Source organism: Macaca thibetana, chromosome 10 (assembly GCF_024542745.1).
Source record: "Macaca thibetana thibetana isolate TM-01 chromosome 10, ASM2454274v1, whole genome shotgun sequence".
In the NCBI taxonomy this organism is placed as follows: domain Eukaryota; kingdom Metazoa; phylum Chordata; class Mammalia; order Primates; family Cercopithecidae; genus Macaca; species Macaca thibetana.
In genome coordinates this window covers 71696540-71715835 of record NC_065587.1, presented here as the reverse complement: position 1 = coordinate 71715835, position 19296 = coordinate 71696540, and the positions used below count along the sequence as shown (strand labels likewise).

Here is a 19296-nt window from a genome sequence, read left to right as displayed (position 1 = left end):
TTTAGCCATTTTGACTCTTTTTTTTTTTTGAGAAAGAGTCTCACCCTGTCGCCCAGGCTGGAGTGCAGTGGCGCCATCTGGGCTCACTGCAACCTCCGCCTTCCAGGTTTAAGCAATTCTCTGCCCCGGCCTCCCTAGTAGCTGGGATTACAGGCGCCTGCCACCATGCCTGACTAATTTTTGTATATATGTATTTTTTTTAGTAGAGACGGGGTTTCACCATCTTGGCCAGGCTGACCTCAAACTTCTGACCTCAAGTGATCCACCTGCCTTGGCCTCCCAAAGTGCTGGGATTACAGGTGTGAGCCACCGTGCCCGGCCGATTTTAGCCATTTTAAGTGTACAGTTCTGTAGCATTAAGTATATTCACACTGTCGTGCAACCATCACCACCATCCATCTACAGAACTTTTTCATCTTCCCCAGCTGAAACTCTGTACCCACTCCTCATTCCTCCCTCCCCCAGCAACCACTATTCTACTTTCTGTCCCTATGAATTTGACTGCTCTACATATGTATATATAGTCTATATTCTATATGTACAATCAAACAATATTCGTCCTTTTGTGACTGGCTTATTTCACTTAGCATGATGTCTTCCAGGTTCATCCATGTTGTAGTATGTATTAGAATTTCCCTCCTTTTAAAGGCTGAATAACATTCCACTGTATGCATGTACCACATTTAATTTATTCACTCATCTGTCAATGGACACTTGGAGTGCTTCCACCTTCTTTTATGACTAATGCTGCTATAAACATGCAAGCGGAAATTTTATCCAGTCTTCTCACGCATCTTGCATCAAGAGCCAGACTTGCTTTTGCCAGCTTTCCCTCTCTCTTTTTCCTGTTCAAATTCACTCTCTCTATAGGATCCTTCCCCAAAACCTATAAAACATACTCTTATCTCTTTATGTGTTTTTTCAGGCTACTGGCAAAGACAAAACCAACCAAACAAAACCCTCAAATATCTCACACAGAATGTTCTATAAACATTCTCTAAATCATCTTTAAAAACCTCCTCTTAGTAGCAACTCTTCCCTCAGGCCTTGGTTCATATATGACTAACCAGATAGTCATATATATATATACACACATATATAATATATAACATAGCTGGTGTCATGTCAGGTATTCTTGTCCTGTTCTCCCTTATTTTTACTGTTGAGGGCAAGGCCTGCTTTTATTTGTAATTAGAATCAGCTCAATAAAGGATTCACTGACTCTTACCATAAAATACATATTTAGATACAGATTTCTACATGGGAAACCTTAGGGAACGACAAGAGGGTAAATTTAAGAAAATGATTAAAACTATTTGACCATAAAAAAAAATTCAGTCACTTAAAAAAACCAGGTTTGTCACGGAAAACATGAAACGACAAATATTTCTTCTAACACACAGCTGTGGAGGAGCCAAGAGATGGTGGCAATGGTCAGGCAGGGAAGTGAGGGGGAAAGCACCCGCTCCTTACGTTGATGAATGAAGCATTGATGTAATCAGAATCTGGAACCCCTTCGACTGGTGTCAGGTGGACTCTAGAGTGGTCATCTAGGAAACAAACCACAATATTTCAGTAAAATCAAAATTTATTTCTCACAGAACCTGATGCAACCAGGACAGTTGAGACATCTGTGCCTATGTGCACTGACTCATACTTGTATAAAGATGCCACTCCAACAATATAACACCGCAAAAAATTGGGAATACCTTAACTATCATTAGGGGACTAGTTAAATAAATTAAGATACATCTACAATGTGGAATACTAAGTAGCTGAGAAAAAGGAAAGTTTCTTGACAGATGAACTGACAATATATACTGTTAAAAGAGAGAAATGTGTACAGTATACTAATCATATTAAAAAATATGTATTATATACACACATACCCACACCCACACACATACACACATCCCCCTCCTCCAACATATGCACATAAAGAAGAAGACAAGGCCGAGCACAGTGGGTCACGCCCATAACTCCAGCACTTCGAGAGGCAGAGGCAGGTGGATCACTTGAGGTCAGGAGTTCCAGACCAGCCTGGCCAACATGGTGAAACTCTGTCTCTACTAAAAATACAAAATTAGCTGGGTGTGGTGTCTGGCATGTGCCTGTAGGTAGTCCCAGCTACTTGGGAGGCTGAGGCAGGAAAATGGCTTGAACCCAAGAGGTGGAGCCTGCAGTGAGCTAAGATCATGCCACTGCACTCCAGCCTGGGTGACAGAGTGAGAAAGAAAAAAGAAAAAGACAAAAGTATCTGTAAATGCATAGTGTAGTGGTCCTAATTTTTTGGTTCCATACTTCACTTATAAAAATGTAAACAGGCATCTCTAATATATGCTCATTTATTGACAAATTATGCACATATGCTAATGTATTATGTACCCTGAAATATAAAATTTTTAGGGTCTGGGTGTTGTGGCTCATGCATGTAATCCCCATTCTTCGAGAGGTCAAAAGTAGGAGGATTGCTTGACACCAAGAGTTTGAGACCAGGCTGGGCAACACAGCAAGACCGTGTCTAAAAAAAAACATTAGCCAGGCATGGTGGCATGAACCTGTAGTTCTAGTTACTCAGCAGGCTGTGGCTGGAGGATTACTTGACCCCAGGAATTCGAGGATACGTATCTACGACACATCATTGCACCCCAGCTTGGGTGGCCCTGTCTCTAAAAAAATAAATGAAATAAAAAATTTAAAAGGATGAATTTTTATTTTTATTTTATTATTATTATTTTTTTTTGAGACGGAGTCTCGCTGTCGCTCAGGCTGGAGTGCAGTGGCCGGATCTCAGTTCACTCCAAGCTCCGCCTCCCGGATTCACGCCATTCTCCTGCCTCAGCCTCCTGAGTAGCTGGGACTACAGGCACCCGCCACCTCACCCGGCTAGTTTTTTGTATTTTTTTTTTTTTTTTTTTTGAGACGGAGTCTCGCTCTGTCGCCCAGGCTGGAGTGCAGTGGCGCTATTTCGGCTCACTGCAAGCTCCGCCTCCTGGGTTTACACCATTCTCCTGCCTCAGCCTCCCGAGTAGCTGGGACTACAGGCGCCCGCCACCTCGCCCGGCTAATTTTTTTGTATTTTTAGTAGAGACGGGGTTTCATTGTGTTAACCAGGATGGTCTCGATCTCCTGACCTCGTGATCCGCCCGTCTCGGCCTCCCAAAGTGCTGGGATTACAGGCTTGAGCCACCGCGCCCGGCCAGTTTTTTGTATTTTTTAGTAGAGACGGGGTTTCACCGTGTTAGCCAGGATGGTCTCGAACTCCTGATCTTGTGATCCGCCCGTCTCGGCCTCTCAAAGTGCTGGGATTACAGGCATGAGTCACCACACCCGGCCGGATGAATTTTTAAAAAGCAAATATACTGGCTGGGCTCACTGGCTCATGCTTGTAATCCCAACGCTTTGGGAGACTGAAGCAGGAGGACTGTTTGAGGCCAGGAGTTTCAGACCAGCCAAGGCAACACAGCAAGACCATCTCTATAAAAAGTAAAAAAATAAAACATTCACAGGTTCTGAGGATTAGGAAACTTTTTTTTTTGAAAAGCAAATATAAAAATCAAGTGAGGTTCAAACATCTTCCTCTCATATTTCATTAAATTATGCATATCTCATTCTGGATACCAAAGGCCTAGAAAAATGTCTGTTGACTTATGGATCAACTGATTAGCAATGGCTAACTCTGGGAAAGGTTTATACAGAGAACTCTGCATTAGAATTTCTTTCTTTCTTTCTTTTTTTTTTTTTTTTGAGACGGAGTCTGGCTCTGTTGCCCAGGCTGGAGTGCAGTGGCCGGATCTCAGCTCACTGCAAGCCCCGCCTCCTGGGTTCACGCCATTCTCCTGCCTCAGCCTCCCGAGTAGCTGGGAGTACAGGTGCCCGCCACCTCGCCCGGCTAACTTTTTTTGTATTTTAGTAGAGATGGGGTTTCACCGTGTTAGCCAGGATGGTCTCGATCTCCTGAACTCGTGATCCGCCCGTCTCGGCCTCCCAAAGTGCTGGGATTACAGGCTTGAGCCACCGCGCCCGGCCTAGAATTTCTTTCAAAGAATACCACAAAAAACCATCTCTACCACCACCATCACCCGCTGCTTCCTGCCTGATCCTAGTGAAGCTGGCTCTCCAGAACCTCCTAGAAACTTGGGGCCTGACACAAAAATCCTCCTGGATCATCCTAACCGACTCTGAGTATGTGGGATCCATAAAGGCTCTTTCAGACCAAAGTCTTCCACCTACTCTATTTATTTATTTTAATTAATTAATTTATTATTACTTATTTTATTTATTTTACTTTATTTTTTTGAGACAGGGTCTTGCCCTGTCACCCAGGCTAGAGTGCAGTGACACGATCTTGAGTCACTGCAACCTCCGCCTCCCTGGGCTCAAGCGATCCTCCTACCTTAGCCTCCTGAGTAGCTGGAATGACAGACACACGACACCATGCCTGGCTAATTTTTTAAGGTTTTTGTAGAGATGAGGTCTCACTATATTGTCCAGGCTAGTTTCAAACTCCTGGGCTCAAGTGATTCTCCCACCTTGGCCTTCCAAAGTTCTGGGATTACAGGTATGAGCGACTGAGTCCTGCCATGAACCCACTCTTGTTATCCACCCTGCTGTGCCCAACTGGAAGATTCTTTCCATCTTCAGAAAATCCCTCTAGAGATGTAATTTCAGGTTACATCCCAAGAAACACTAAAGGCACTCACAAGGCAAGATGTTTACATATCGATTTTTTTCCTTGTTTTCCTCCTTGGAAGCAGCCTCACAGGTGGCCTGGATAGGACATGCAGGGAGAGCCTGAAAGGTTAAGAGAAATTAGAGGAATTATTAGCAGGGATAAACATCAAACATGCAAACTGCTGCACCAAACCCTGACCCAGAAGCACGTTCTACCTTTTTCCTGAGGGGAAAAACATGGGCCCAGGTTATGCAGCCTAACATAGAGAATGCACCTCTCCCCCTAAACAGCCATAAGCTCCTTAGAGTTCAACAACACAAGAATCCTCGGGGGGCAGAATGCCCTTTCTGTTATGTAAGTATAGCATGCTCTTTACATGATTACTACGTGGTTAGGAGCCTGTCGTTATGATGTTAGGCCAAAATGGCCTACCCTTGTAAATGGGAATGGGGACATAACTGAAGGAATGGGCCATTTATCCTCATGTTAATTACCACCACACAAAGATGACATGCATCTCAGAGTGAACCATACAGGAGGGTTCTGGATGGCCAGCTGATTTAATATCTTTCTAGGGATCTAAGGGGGCATGGTACCCCAGCCTCTAGCATCATGTGGCAAGGAAGCAAGGACTGGTGGGTGAGTGGGAGGGCATTCATATGGATGCAGCAGTTAAGAAGCAGAATATTTGGGTGAGGTGACATTAAATTTGCAGCAGTTTTGGAGCAAATGTAAATTAGTTAGTGCAGGGAGGTTATCACAATGATTTGACATGAGATAGTCTGGGTTTCTATGAACTTGAGCACATCTGTTTTCTAGGTCCAGTTTCCTCATCTGTAAAATTGGGGCTGGGTGAAGTGGCTAATGCCTGTAATCCCAGCACTTTGGGAGGCTGAGGAGGGTGGATCACCTGAGGTCAGGAGTTCAAGACCAGCCTGGCTAACAAGGAGAAACCCTGTCTCTACTAAAAAGACAACAATTAGCTGGGCATGGTGGTGCACACCTGTAACCCCAGCTACTCAGGAGGCTGAGGCAGGAAATCGCTTGAATCCGGGAGGTGGAGGTTGCAGTGAGCCGAGATCACACCATTGCACTCCAGTCTAGGCGACAGAGCGAGACTCCGTCTCAAAAATAAATAATAAATAAATACATAAAATTGGAACAACAATATCTGCCACACAAGGAGATAATCTCACGTGTGGCAAAGAATAAGTATTCAAATAAATGAGTTTTATGAGAGTGGGAAGCTAAATTTTATTATTTGATCTGTTCTCCTCTTGTATGTTTCATATATAAAATTAAGGATGAAAAAAGGAGCTGGGCATGGTAGCTCACACCTGTAATCCCAGCACTTTGGGAGGTAGAGGTGGGAAGACTACTTGAGGCCAGAAGTTTGAGACCAGCCTGGGCAACACAGCAAGATCTCATCTCTACATTAAAAAAAAAAAATTAGCCAGGTATGGTGGTGCATGCCTGTAGTCCCAACTACTCAGGAGGCTGTAGTCCTAACTACTGGGAGGAACACTTCAGCCCAGGAGTTCAAGGCCATGATCACACCACTGCAGTCCAGCCTGAGTGACACATACAGTGAGACTCTGACACTATAAAAACAAGTAAGAAAGCAAAAAGGGAGGCAGTTTAAAATTCCAACCCTAATTCCGAGCAAGTGACTTGGAAATACATTTTATGAGCCTTAAGAAAACTTTTTGAAAATACTTTTTGACCCAGCAATTTCATTTCTGAGAACATACCCTAAGGAAATAAAAATCTTTATGTCCTAATTATTTACTTCATCATTATTTAGAATGACCCAAAACTGAGAACAACCATAGTATTCAGCAGTAGAGGAACAATTCATGCATTACTTTTCATTCATTCTTTCAACAAATATATATTTTGTACCTACCAGGCACTGGGCTACGTACAGAGCAAAGAGTGGGGAATCAAATATAAGTGCAGTTCTTGCCCTCAAGGACAATATAAACTTGTGGGTGAAAAGCAGACATTAAACAAATAAAACAAATACATATATAATTATACACCACCATGAATGCAATCAAAAATAGACTGCTACTAGAGATGAAGTATCAAGCGCCAAATTTGGATTACAGGTGGGTCTCTCTGAGGAAGGATGAGTGTAGAAAATAGTATTCCAAGCACAGAGAACAGCATCTGTGGTAACCCGGAGGTGGGAGAAGGCTTGGTTGTATGAGGAACTGAAAATCAGTGCAGGTGTCACGCACAAGGTGAGGCTGGTGGGGATGGCAGGAGGAAGTAGGAAGAGATGAGCCTGGCAGTCAGATCATCCATTTCCAGGTAGGTCCTTAATAGGGAGTTCAAATTTTATGCTAAGTGCATGAGGAAATCATTGAAGGTTTTTAAAGTGTGATCCATTTTCCATGTTAAAGAATTACTTGTTATTATATGCAAAAATGGACTACAGAGAAGAACTGAAGCATGGAAAAATGATGATACATGGAAATGGATGCATTTGAGACATATTCTGGAATTAGAATTACTACATTTGGGCCAGGTGCGGTGGCTCACGCCTGTAATCCCAGCACTTTGGGAGGCCGAGGTGGGTGGATCACCTGAGGTCTGGTATTCGAGACCAGCCAACCAACATGGCGAAACCCCATCTCTACTAAAAATACAAAAAATTAGCTGGGTGTGGTGGCACACGCCTGTAACCCCAGCTACTTGGGAGGCTGAGGTAGGAGAATCGCTTGAATCTGGGAGGTGGAGGTTGCAGTGAGCCAAGACTGCGCCATTGCACTCCAGCCTGGGCAGAAGGCAAAGTGGACTGGGAAGAGCAAGAGGCAGAAATGAATAATGAAGGTTTCTATCTTTGATGATGATAATAATAATAATAATAAAAAGACTGAATAAAGGAAATGCCAGCCCAAAGGGAACCAATTTTTGTCAGATAGAAGCAAGAGTTTTTTTGATTTTTTTTTGGAGACAGGGTCTCACTCTGTCGCCCAGGCTGGAGTGCAGTGGCACCATCATAGCTCACTGCAGCCTTGAACTCTCGGGCTGGTGGTATCCTACTACCTCAGCCTCCTGAGTAACTGGGACTACAGGCATAGCACCACCATGCCTGGCTAATTTTTTAGTTTTTATTTTTGTAGAGGTGGATCTTGCTATGTTGCCCAGGCTGGGAAGCAAGAGCTTTAAGAAAGGAGCAAATATATTTACTGGAAACCAGCATGACAGTGATAGGATAAATTAAAGTAAAAGACCCAAAGACAGGAAAATTGGGACCTCATAATCCATCTGCCCTTACCTACTCAAGAGATTTCCTTTCAGAATTAAAACGCTGGAGGTTCTGCATGTTATTTTACTAACAGAGGCAATTACCCCTGACCCTATGCTATGAATACATAAAAGGAAGAAAAGAGTTTCCTGGGCTGGACTCTTACACATGCAGTAGAGACCATTATTTTAGATCAGAATTTCCCAATTCACCCACAGTTTGCATTCTCTTTCTTCACATAGATTTCCACAGGTTTCCACCCAAGTACAGGGCAGGATGAGATGTCAGTTTTTTAAGCCCTGATGGCTAATCCAGAGGAACTACTTTTCCTGCACATCTCTTCTCTAAAATATAGAACAGAAGTAGGGACAGCAAGACTCTTGAAAACAGTCTTCAATACAAAAATATCAGGAGTAACAAAGACTACATCTCACAGCCCTATCAGCATCCCTAGCTCCTCCAGTCATGATAAAGAAAAACTAGGTCTCAGGTGGACTAAGTCTCCTAAAAAGAGTCAGGAAGAAAAAGGAGCTACTGTTTAACAAGAGAGAAGAAAGGGCTTGCCCTGGAGAACACAGCGCTAGATGCAAAGGTTCGGAATGATGAGCCTACGTCAGAGATGAAAACAAGGTGAATCCTACTCCTTTTGGTTTCTACTCTGAAACACTTAGCTCACAGAGCTAGGAAGGAGCAGCTAGAGCAGAAGCCTATAAAATGTTAAACTCTCTAGAAACACTAGGTGGCATCGAAGATCGTTTCACCTCTTGCTCAAGCCTTAATTGGAACCATGGCTAAGTACTCATTAGCCTTTTTTTAAAGACATGTCAGTTAAAAAAAATTTTTTTTCAAACTTGTTATTTATTTTTTAAAAAGTATCCATCACATAATTTAACTTAGAAGTTCTCTTCGGGCTCCTCTTCTTATATCCTCTTCCTTTCCCTCTCACTGGTAAATCTGAACTTTTATATTTATCATTACATCACTTTATTTGTATCTCGTATTTTTTGCATCCAAAACAATATATTATTATTGCTAGTCTAGTTTTTGAGGAAAATGGAATCACGATTAAGTGGTGGTTGCTTTTTTTTTGGCTCAACATTACGTTCCTAAGATTCATCCTGGATGTTTGCTTACTTCTGCTACTTTGTAGTGCTCCATTTGAGACCGTGTCAAAATTTACTTATCCATTCTACTACTGATGAATATTTGGGTTGTTTACAGTTAATGGTCCTGCTTTGAGACAAGGCAAGAGCTTTAAGAAAGGAGCATATCTTTCTTGTGCATATGTGCAAGAATTTCAGGTATAGGAATCTTTAACCTTACCAGATAAAGCCAAATTGTTTTTCAAAGTAGTTGTACTAATTTATACTCCCACCAGCAATGTACATGTTCCAGTTCTGTATCCTTATCAACATTTGCTACTGTCAGACTTTGTATTAAATGTAGTTCTGATTTACATTTCTCTGATTATTAATGAGGTTCATCATCTTTCCACTGCATACTGGTCAAAACAGTTTCCTCTTCCGTGAAGTACCTAGTTAAGTGTTTTCCCCATTGTCCTACTGGATTATTATTATTTTCCAAATGGAGTCTTTTCTGTCACCAAGGCTGGAGTGCAGTGGTGTGATCTCGGCTCACTGCAGCCTCTGCCTCCTTGTGTTCAAGCAATTCTCCTTCCTCAGCCTCCCCAGTAGCTGTGATTACAGGTGCCGGCCACCACACCTGGCTAATTTTTTTTTGTATTTTTTGTAGAGACAGGGTTTCACCATGTTGGCCAGGCTGGTCTCGAACTCCTGACCTTGTGATCCACCTACCTCAGCCTTCCAAAGCGCTGGGATTACAGGCATGAACCACTGCTCCCAGCCTACTTATTTTCTTAACAATTTGTAGGAGTTCTTTATATATTCTGGATACTTTTCCTTTATCAGTTACCTGTGTTATCTTTTACCAAGGTTGTGGCCTTCCCTTTCATTTTCTTTATGGTATCTATTTATGACCAGAGGTTTTGCATTTTCATGTAAATTCATCAATCTTCCCTTTTATACACTTTAAGTCTTAAAAAATGCTTTCCTATTGTGAGATCAGAAGTATATTTTACTACATTATGATCTCTACATTTTATCATTTTTGTCCTTTAAATTTCAGTGTTTATAGCAACTGGAATTGGTTTTTGTGTTTGGTATGTGACAAGCATTCAATTTCATTTATTCCCACAGGGTTACCAATGGTCCCAGGCACTACTTATTGTGAAGACCATCTTTTCCCCACCCAAACTGCAAGAGCATTTCTGTCATAAATAGGTTTCCACTTACACATGGATCTGCTTCTGGGCTCTTTATTTCATTCCATTGGTCGATCTGTCTATCCCAGTGCCAATACAGAACTGTCTTAATTACTAAAATTTTATAATCTCTTTATATCTGGTAAGGCAGGTCTCCTCACCTTGTTCTTCTTCTTCAGGAATGTCTTGGCTATTCTTGAATCTTTTCTCCTCCATATAAATTTTAGAATCAGCTTGTCAAGTTCCACAAAAAACCTGTTGGGATTTTTATTGGAATTGCATTGAATCTATATATATTGGGGGAGAATTGACGTCTTTACAAAGTTTAGCCTCCTAGTCCATTGATCCTATCTCTTCACTAATTTAAGCTATTTTCCTTTAATGTCTTCAAACATTTTAACAATTTTCTCTAAATTGTTAAACCCATTCCTGGGTACTTTACATTTGGATGCTATTGTAATTGGCACCTTTTAAAAGGTATTATCAGGTTTTTTGTTTGTGGCCTATGTATAGAAATGCATTAAATTTTTATGCTGCTTCTGTATCTAGCAACCTTGCAAAAATAACTTATTAATTCTATAATATGATGAATCTGTGGGTTTTTCTGAAGACAATATTTGGTCTGTGAAAAATTTATATTTTGTCCCTTCCTTTGCAATCCTTATACCTTTCTTTTCTTGCCTAGATCTCCAGTACAGGTCTGAATCTCATTCATTTTTAAGTTTGAATCTCTTTTTAATACTCTCACTCAACAGTCACCAGTGCCTGAACACTGCAGTGACAGGAAATTTACTACCTTCCAAGGTAGGTCTTGGAACAGTTCTGTTTAAAACAACCCAATACCCAGATACACAATTTCTTCTGCATTTCCCTTATAGTAAGCAATGTAAAACCCAGATGTCAGCTGGCATCTTCTCTGCCCCTTGCAAAGCCCAACCTCCCAACTCTCTGGACAGTGGAATTCCAAAGCCCTTGTCACAGTTCCTGCTAATTCCTACAGGACTTTGGCTCTGATTCACTTATTTTGGGACAACTCATCAATGTAGAGGCGATTTCACCCATCTTAACTCAGATGCCACACTCCGTCCCATCACTAGATGACACACACATGCCTTCTTCATCTGGCAATCTAAGAGATGTGGGGTCCTGAGGAAGGTCACATCTCACATTGCACAGATTCTATTTCACTGGCTTCACCTCTTTCCCTCTTTTCTTTCTCTCCTATCCCATATCCCATTCCTCTCAGGAGCTATGCCTTTTTTTTTTTTTTTAAATCTTTTGAGACAGAGTCTCACTCTGGTAGCCAGGAGGCTGGAGTGCAGTGCTGTGATCACTGTAGCTCACTGTAGCTCCTGTAGATCTATAGAGTGAGCACTATAGCTCACACTGTAGCCTCCAAACTCTGGGCTGCAAGTGTTGGGCTCAAATGATTCTCCCACCTCAGCCCCCTGAGCAGCTAGAACTATAGGCATGTGCCATCATGCCTGGCTAATTAAAAAAATGTTTTTGTAGAGATAAGGTCTTGCTACATTGCCTAGGCTGGTCTTAAACTCCTGGCCTCAATCAATCTTCTCGCATTGGCTTCCCAAAGTGCTAGGAGATTACAGGCATGAACAACTGCACCCACCCAGGAGCTAACCCAATTGTATCTTTTTGTTTCTTTTTAAACCTTGATAATGCCTTAAGGATCTCAATTTTCCCTGAAAATGGGGGCTTCTGAGTGGTTTTTCAAAGTATTTCTTTTAAATAAATTCAAAGATTCCTAGAAAGACAAATGCTGGTGAATAAAAAAGCTCCAGCTTGTAATTAGGATGAAAGCCACAGCCTAGAACTTCTAAGCAGGTGGGCATTCACAGAAGTGCTACAGTCTCCTTTTAGCCTGTCACATATCTGAAAATAGCTGTCATGTCCTATGTGTGTTGTTCCTTTAGTTTTCACCCCCATGGTCGAGTTTCTCTCCAGAACAACATCCCATTTGGTGATATCCCTTTTTACAGCGACCTGACCACAAGACCCTTGACACAGTTCAAACTAGGCATAGCAACTTCTTTATTCTAGATGTTATATATCCATCGAAGCAAACTAAGTCCATTATATTTATTTCCCATATTTTAAAAAATCTGCTTTAAAAATATTATAAAAAGAATATGCTTGTTTTAAGTCAAATAATTTAGTAGAAAACAAAGTTCCCTATTATGTCTCTCCTCTCTTCCAGCCTCTCTGTAGGCAGCCACTGTTGACAATTTGTAGTCTTTCAGACTTAAAAAAAAAAAAAAGCATTAACATACCCAAACACACACAGATATACATATTTTTGAAAACAAAAACGAAATTATCCCACGTTTTCTCACATAACAATATGACTTAGAGATCTATGTGAACACATTTATTTTAATGATAGTATAGAATATCATAATGGATATAAGAAATCATCTGGCCATTCTATTTGACAGATACTTGCTTTATCTTCTTTGCTATCATAAATAATGCTGTCATAAACATCCTCGTACAAATATATATTTGTACAATAAGGGTTTTTAAGAATCTCAGAAGCTTGGTCAGACAACTCAAACATTAAGATACTGATTGGTACTGCCAAAATCATCCCTCCAATGCAATACCAATTTGAACTCCCTCACCTGTGTGTAAGTCTCTGCAGCCCCATACTTTTGTCCACAATTGATATAAATCTTTTTACATTTTCAAATCTGATAGGTCCAAAATAATGGTTAGCTTTAATGAGTATTTCCCTGATTACCAGATATAGTAGATCTTCTTTTCATATCTTTACAGACCATTTGTATTTCTTCTGTAAATTGCCAATTTCTTGACTGGATTGTTTACCTTTTACTCACAGGTTTGTATATTCTGGAGCATTCTTTGTCTACCTATGGCAAACAGATTCTCCCAGTTGGCCACTTTTTTATGGCATCATTTGTCACAAAGATGTTTCAAATTTTAATATATTTACTATCTTTCAAACTTTTCCATTCTGGCATCTAAATCTTACTGTAAGTAGCTTAGAAAGGCCTTCCCCATCTGATGGTTATTAAAAATATTATTCTATGACAGTAGACACAAATTGGTTTGTTTGCCCTATGTGCTACTTCTCCTCTTCCCTCCCAGGGCTGACTGATCCAAGCACAGTCATACCTGACTCATACTGGGCCAATCAGATTCTCTCCCAGGATTCTAAAAACTAGGAAGAAGCAGGGGCTTTCCTAGAAGGGCCCCAAAGCCACCAAGGTAGGGTCGGGCTCTACCTGAGGCTTGGTACTCCAACTTATCTTCTGATTCTGCCAGCTCTGCCAGTGTCTTCCCAAATCAACAGTTCTGTTTGTTTTTTGCTTAATTTAGTTGAGTTGACTTCTCTTGCTTTTAACTAGGGAGCTTAACTGATTTAGCAATTACTATCAGAGTGGGGTTGTAGTTGAGAGACTGCTGGGGGAAATGTGGGTGATGTTACTGGGTTCAGACGGAAGGAAAGAAACTGTCAACCAATTGCCAGGATGGGAAAGAGCAAGCTGCTCATAGTTCATAGCTGCAGAACTACTATTTTAGTTATTGCCTGCAATTACCTGTGATGTGTTCAAGCTGGTGGTAAAGGAGTAGGGGTGTCCCAACTAAAAGGAGAGGGGAAATGTTGAAACCAAGGAGTAGGATTACTTTTGACAATATTAGAGAACAAAACAAGAAACATCCCAGCTCCAATATCAAATGCTCACCTCGAAATGAAAACCCAAGACTCAAGGCCTTTACATTACTATGCATGTATTTTGCTAAATGAAATGTTAAGATTTCCAAATTTTGCTAGTTGCTGAATTTTAATGCCACAGAATTTACATCTTTCCTGGGTTGCTCATGAGAAAGATAAGGCTTTAAGTGAGACAACAGAAATGACTATAAAAGAGAGGACCTGAAGAAAGTTAATTTCGAAAAATCTCTATTATGCTCTCTACTGCATCTTGCTGTCATGATGAAAACTGCCCCACAACCCAGCCTGCATTGCTCACACATTACCAGAATGCAACCATAACGTGACCTGAGGGTAAAATACATATATAAGCAGAAAAGTAAAATGCTGGCCAGGCACAGTAGCTCATGCCTGTAATCCCAGCACTTTGGGAGACCAAGGCGGGAGGATTGTTTGAGATCAGGAGTTCAAGACCAGCCTAGGCAATACAGCAAGACTCCCGTCTCTACAGGAGGAAAAAAAAAATAAAGAGCTAACAAATACCCAGAAGAAACTATAGGAATTCATTGAGCTGGATCATTAAAAATGATAGGAACAATTGTTGATATAGATTTTGGAGACGTTATAACAAAGAAGGGAAGAGTATGACTTTCGGTTAAAGCCAAATTTCTTTTCTTTTTTGAGATGGAGTCTCATTCTGTCCCCCAGGCTGGAGAGCAATGGTGCAATCTTGGCTCACTGCAACCTCCACCTCCCGGGTTCACGCCATTCTCCTGCCTCAGCCTCCCGAGTAGCTGGGATTACTGGCACTCGCCACCATGCCAGGCTAATTTTTGTATTTTTAGTAGAGACGGGGTTTCAGCATGTTGGTCAGGATGGTCTCAAACTCCTGACCTCAAGTGATCTGCCTGCCTTGGCCTTTCAAAGTTCTGGGATTAAGGCATGAGCCATTGTGCCCGGCCTGGATAAAACCAAATTTCTGATTATGGTATGGTCAAAAGAACTTCTGCAGGTAGTGTAACAGCTCAGGTAACGCCATGGTTTTAATGTTGAGCTAGGCTGGCCAGTGGAAACCTGGACTGAATGCTAGATTTAGTGAGGTGATAATGAAAAGCCAGAAAATCCTTGGCACAAAGTAGAGGAGACCAGAGTGGCATATGGACTCTAAAGGCTCAGCTTTCTACTGACACCTTCAGTATGCCCTTGATGGGATCCATAACACATGCCTTGCTGAGGCTGTACACTGGTGAAGAAAGCACTGGAATCTTTCAGAAGTACTTTCCTGGCTGTCCTCAGCAGAGTGAGATGCTAGTGGAAGGGACTGCTTCTAAATGGGATTCTTGATCTACGTGGGCTAGAAAGACTGTTGGAGACCATGATTTATGGCTGTGAATAATTCATTGTGAAGCTCCGGGTAATGGAAATGGAAAGTAACTTTCCAGGTCAGTTTAGGCAGCCTACTAGACTACCATGCTAGAGAGAGGGCCCCCTCATCCAACTCGTAGGCCTGGGTCATTTCAGACCCAGAACCCTTCAATAACAGGGAGGACAGGCATCTGTAAGGAGGAACCCGGCCACACTGTATTAACACACATATATTATAAACCTCCCTCCTCATCCTTTCCTAATAATCTGCAGATATTTACCATGGTAACTTTACTAGGCAAAGGGAAATGCATCTTTTGGGGTCTGCTAGGTTCTGGCCTTGAGGTAACTAATTCCTAGGAACTCAGAACATTGCTAAGATATGCTGATTAGAACGGAGCCTTTGCAGGCCAGGTGATGGAAGGAGTTTTGGCCCGAGGTGGCTTCACATTAGGACCTATTATCTATCTAATCTATCTTATCTATCTGTCTGTCTGTCAGGGCCTCCAAAAGGGAGGGAAAGAAACTAGTTGCTCCTGGCTCCGTGAAGTTGGCTAGATCTCCCTCTCTGCCACCTTGATTTTCAATAACATTGGCCATTAGGTGATGCCCAAAGACACACAGATTCCCTAGCCCACTGGATAAGAACTATCACAGAAAGAGCAAATGTAGGCTCCCAGAGCAGTGATCTCTTTACCAAAAGGCAAAGTCTCCATGTAAACCGCAGGACCTTAAGTGCTACAGAAGACTTTTCAGATTTGCAGTTACTTTTCCAGACGTACTCTACTTCCTGCAGATTAACATATAACTCCTGGTACCTATACTACCGCTAGGGGTAAGTGTATGTTCTTTTTAAGTTGTGTGGACTACTTGAAGCAGTTTTTCTTGCTCATGGCAAGAGCAGCCTCAGTGATAAATCATCTTGACCTTTCTGTCTTGTGATCTGGTTCACTGAGATTTCGTCTGTTTCACAGGACATTACCTTGACAACTATGCTAACGACTTCAATGTGAGACATGGAAGAGCGGGAAGTTATGTATCTTAGATGTACATGTTAGACAGAAAAATACAGTGGCCTGCCACCTCAGCCAAATTTTCTGAAGGTAAAAGGCCTGCAGCACGTCAGGGTATCTCCTCCAACATAAAGGACAACTTGCTGCCCCTTGCCCCATCACCCCTCTCCTGCTAACGAAGAGGAGCAATGCTTGCTGGGCCATTTTAAGTTCTGGAGACAGCAAATACGTTATGCTTGCATTCAACTCTGATCTCTCAATTTAATCCATCTAATCCATCTAATCAATCTACCCACCTACCTACCTACCTACCTACCTACCTACCTGTCACACAGGCTGCAGTGCAGTGGTGCAATCACAGCTCACTGCAGCCTCAAACTCCTAGGCTCAAGCAATACTCCCACCTCAGCCTCCCAGGTAGCTGGAACTATGGATGCACACCACCACGCCCAGCTAATTTTTTGAAGAGGCAGGCTTTTGCCATGTTGCCCAGGCTGGTCTTGAGCTCCTGGACTCAAAGTGACCTGCCTGCCTCATCTCCCAAAGTGCTAGGATTAAAGGCATGAGCCACTGTGCCCAGCCTCTGACCAATTTATTGAGTGATCTGAAAAGAGAAGGTACTCCTGCTGATCCAGGCCACAGAGAAATAAGCTCTAGTAGACTGTATGGAGTTCTAAAGTGTTTGTAGTAAGGTAAACAGAAGAATCATAATGAAAAACCCTAAAATACGGAAATAAGACCATGATCCTATTGGCAAGACCATGTTCCTAGCCTAGTACTGGGCTCTAAGGTAGAAACTATAAGCCTGATCACAGATACAGGTATCCAAATGACTTGAACTCCCCATCATAAACTAGGTTTTTTTTTTTTTGAGGCAGAGTTTTGCTCTTGTCACTCAGGCTAGAGTGCAATGGCGTGGTCTCAGCTCACTGCAACCTCTGTCTCCTGGGTTCAAGTGATTCTCCTGCCCCAACCTCCCAAGTAGCTGCGATTACAGGCGTTTGCCACCACGCCTGGCTAATTTTTGTATTTTTAGTAGAGACAGGGGTTTCACCATGTTGGCCAGGCTGGTCTTGAACTTCTGACCTCAGCCTCCCAAATTAAAGGGATTACAGGCGTGAGCCACCGGGCCGGTCTCATAAACTAGGTATTATGTGATCCAATCAGCCATAGATTTGAACATGCCCAGCAGAATCCCATTATCAGCTGGAAGTGATTGCTATAAAATGCCTACCACACAAACCACTGCTGCAATAGATACTACTGACTTCCTATTGACATCAACAGTTAACTGAAGAAGAAAAAGTCTGGCCTGGTATATAAATAGCTTGGTGAGACATGCTGGCCCATGCTGAAAGTAGACTGCTATGGGGTATATTACTTAAGTGATGGCTTTCAATGTGTATAAAAACGAAATCCTCCTAATGAAGTGAACTTCAAGCAAATTATCACACTACTTATCTCACTGGAGGTCAGGATCTAAACCAATCGCTGGGTAGTAAATAACTAGAACAAGAAAGGAAATATTTATGTTCCATGTGATTGCTCACCAGATGGCACTCATTGCTAGAAACCCAGGTGATGAAGGTCAGGCCTTTCCCTCACTACCCTAGTGCTGGCCCAATGAGCTCGTGAACACAGTTGCCATGGTAGCACAGCAAATGGCTCTCACCACAATATCTATCTGAATTTACCTATCATGCCTCCAGGAATACCATCACCATCCAGGGATTTACTGAAATACCTTATCATGGGGTCTCAGGGAATATTACCTCCAAACAAATAATTTGTTTCATGCTTACGTAAATTTAATGTTATGGAAAAAGAAAAGAACTAATTTGACAGAAAAAAGTATAGTAATGGGATCACATACCTCATCACCCAGAGGCAGGTGGTATTATAGATTACAAAACAGTATAATGCCTAGCACAGATCCAGCTATGGTACTGAGGCTGGAGGGCTGTCTTGTGAGATGTAGTAATTTTTTTTTTTTTTTTTTTTTGAGATGGAGTTTCACTCTTGTCACCCAGGCTGGTGTGCAATGGTGCTCACTGCAACCTCCGCCTCCTGGGTTCAAGCAATTCTCCTGCCTCAGCCTTCCAAGCAGCTGGGATTACAGGTGCGTGCCACCACGCCTGGCTAATTTTTGTCTTTTTAGTAGAGATGGGATTGCGCCATGTTAGCCAGGCTGGTCTTGAACTCCTGGCTTCAGGTGATCTGCCCGCCTTGGCCTCCCAAAGTGCTGGGATTACAGGTATGAGCTACTGTGCCCGGCAGGATGTGGTAAATCTTATCAATCAATAATGAACATTAAATGGTGCTATTTTTCCAATAGCCCCCCAAAAAGGTCCAAGCTATTCTGTTAACTCTTGCTTGGTAAATGGTCTCCCACTTCAACTCTTGCCTCTTCCTTTTATCTATTCTCTATATTGTAGTCAGTGATTTTCTCAAAATGCAAATCTGACATCACCCACCACTCCCCTTAAGCCCTTCTATTGTGGAGCAGATATGAATAGTGACTTGTTGACCCAATAACCATTCCTCCTTTACCAGACCTCCTATTCTGTGAGGTTATCCATCCATATCCCACATGAGTATCTAAAAAAATATTTTTTTTTGAGACAGGGTCTGGCTCTGTTGTCCAGGCTGGGGTGCAGTGGAGTGAATCTGACTAACTGCAACCTCCACCCCCTGGGCTCAAGAGATACTCCCACCTCATCTCCCATGTAGCTAAGACTGTAGGCGTGTGCCACTATGCTCAGCTAATTTTTGTATTTTTGTTGTTGTCATTGTTGTAGAGATGGGGTTTCACCGTGTTGCCCAGGCTGGTTTCAAACTCCTGTGCTCAAGGCAATCTGCCTGCCTCAGTCTCTCAAAGTGTTGGGATTATAGATGTGAGCCAGCGTGCCTGGCCTTGACCCAGGAATAATCTAGACTAGTCTCAGTCAGCCACAGTAATCTTATTTTCTCCCTTGCTCATGACAGGTTTAAGAAGGAACATGTGACAAGAGA

General features: G+C 42.2%; 3 protein-coding genes across 9 annotated transcripts in view; 1 reads left to right on the top strand and 2 right to left on the bottom strand.

The window, feature by feature from the left end:
* FASTKD5 (FAST kinase domains 5) overlaps nucleotides 1–19296 on the top strand; it is a 488950-nt gene that overhangs the window by 142978 nt on the left and 326676 nt on the right. The gene's annotated exons all lie outside the window — the stretch shown is intronic.
* MRPS26 (mitochondrial ribosomal protein S26) overlaps nucleotides 1–19296 on the bottom strand; it is an 82470-nt gene that overhangs the window by 31841 nt on the left and 31333 nt on the right. The gene's annotated exons all lie outside the window — the stretch shown is intronic.
* PTPRA (protein tyrosine phosphatase receptor type A) overlaps nucleotides 653–19296 on the bottom strand; it is a 135229-nt gene continuing 116585 nt past the window's right edge. For 5 of the 7 annotated variants that reach the window (XM_050745688.1, XM_050745689.1, XM_050745693.1 and 2 more), the window contains 2 exons: nucleotides 4704–4794; nucleotides 653–1550 (listed from right to left, as the gene is read on the bottom strand). In XM_050745688.1, coding sequence (XP_050601645.1) covers nucleotides 1435–1550; nucleotides 4704–4794 — 207 coding nt within the window. In that variant the 3' untranslated portion in view covers nucleotides 653–1434. The remainder of the gene's footprint in view (nucleotides 1551–4703; nucleotides 4795–19296) is intronic. The other 2 variants (XM_050745694.1, XM_050745687.1) reach the window with 1 other exon arrangement.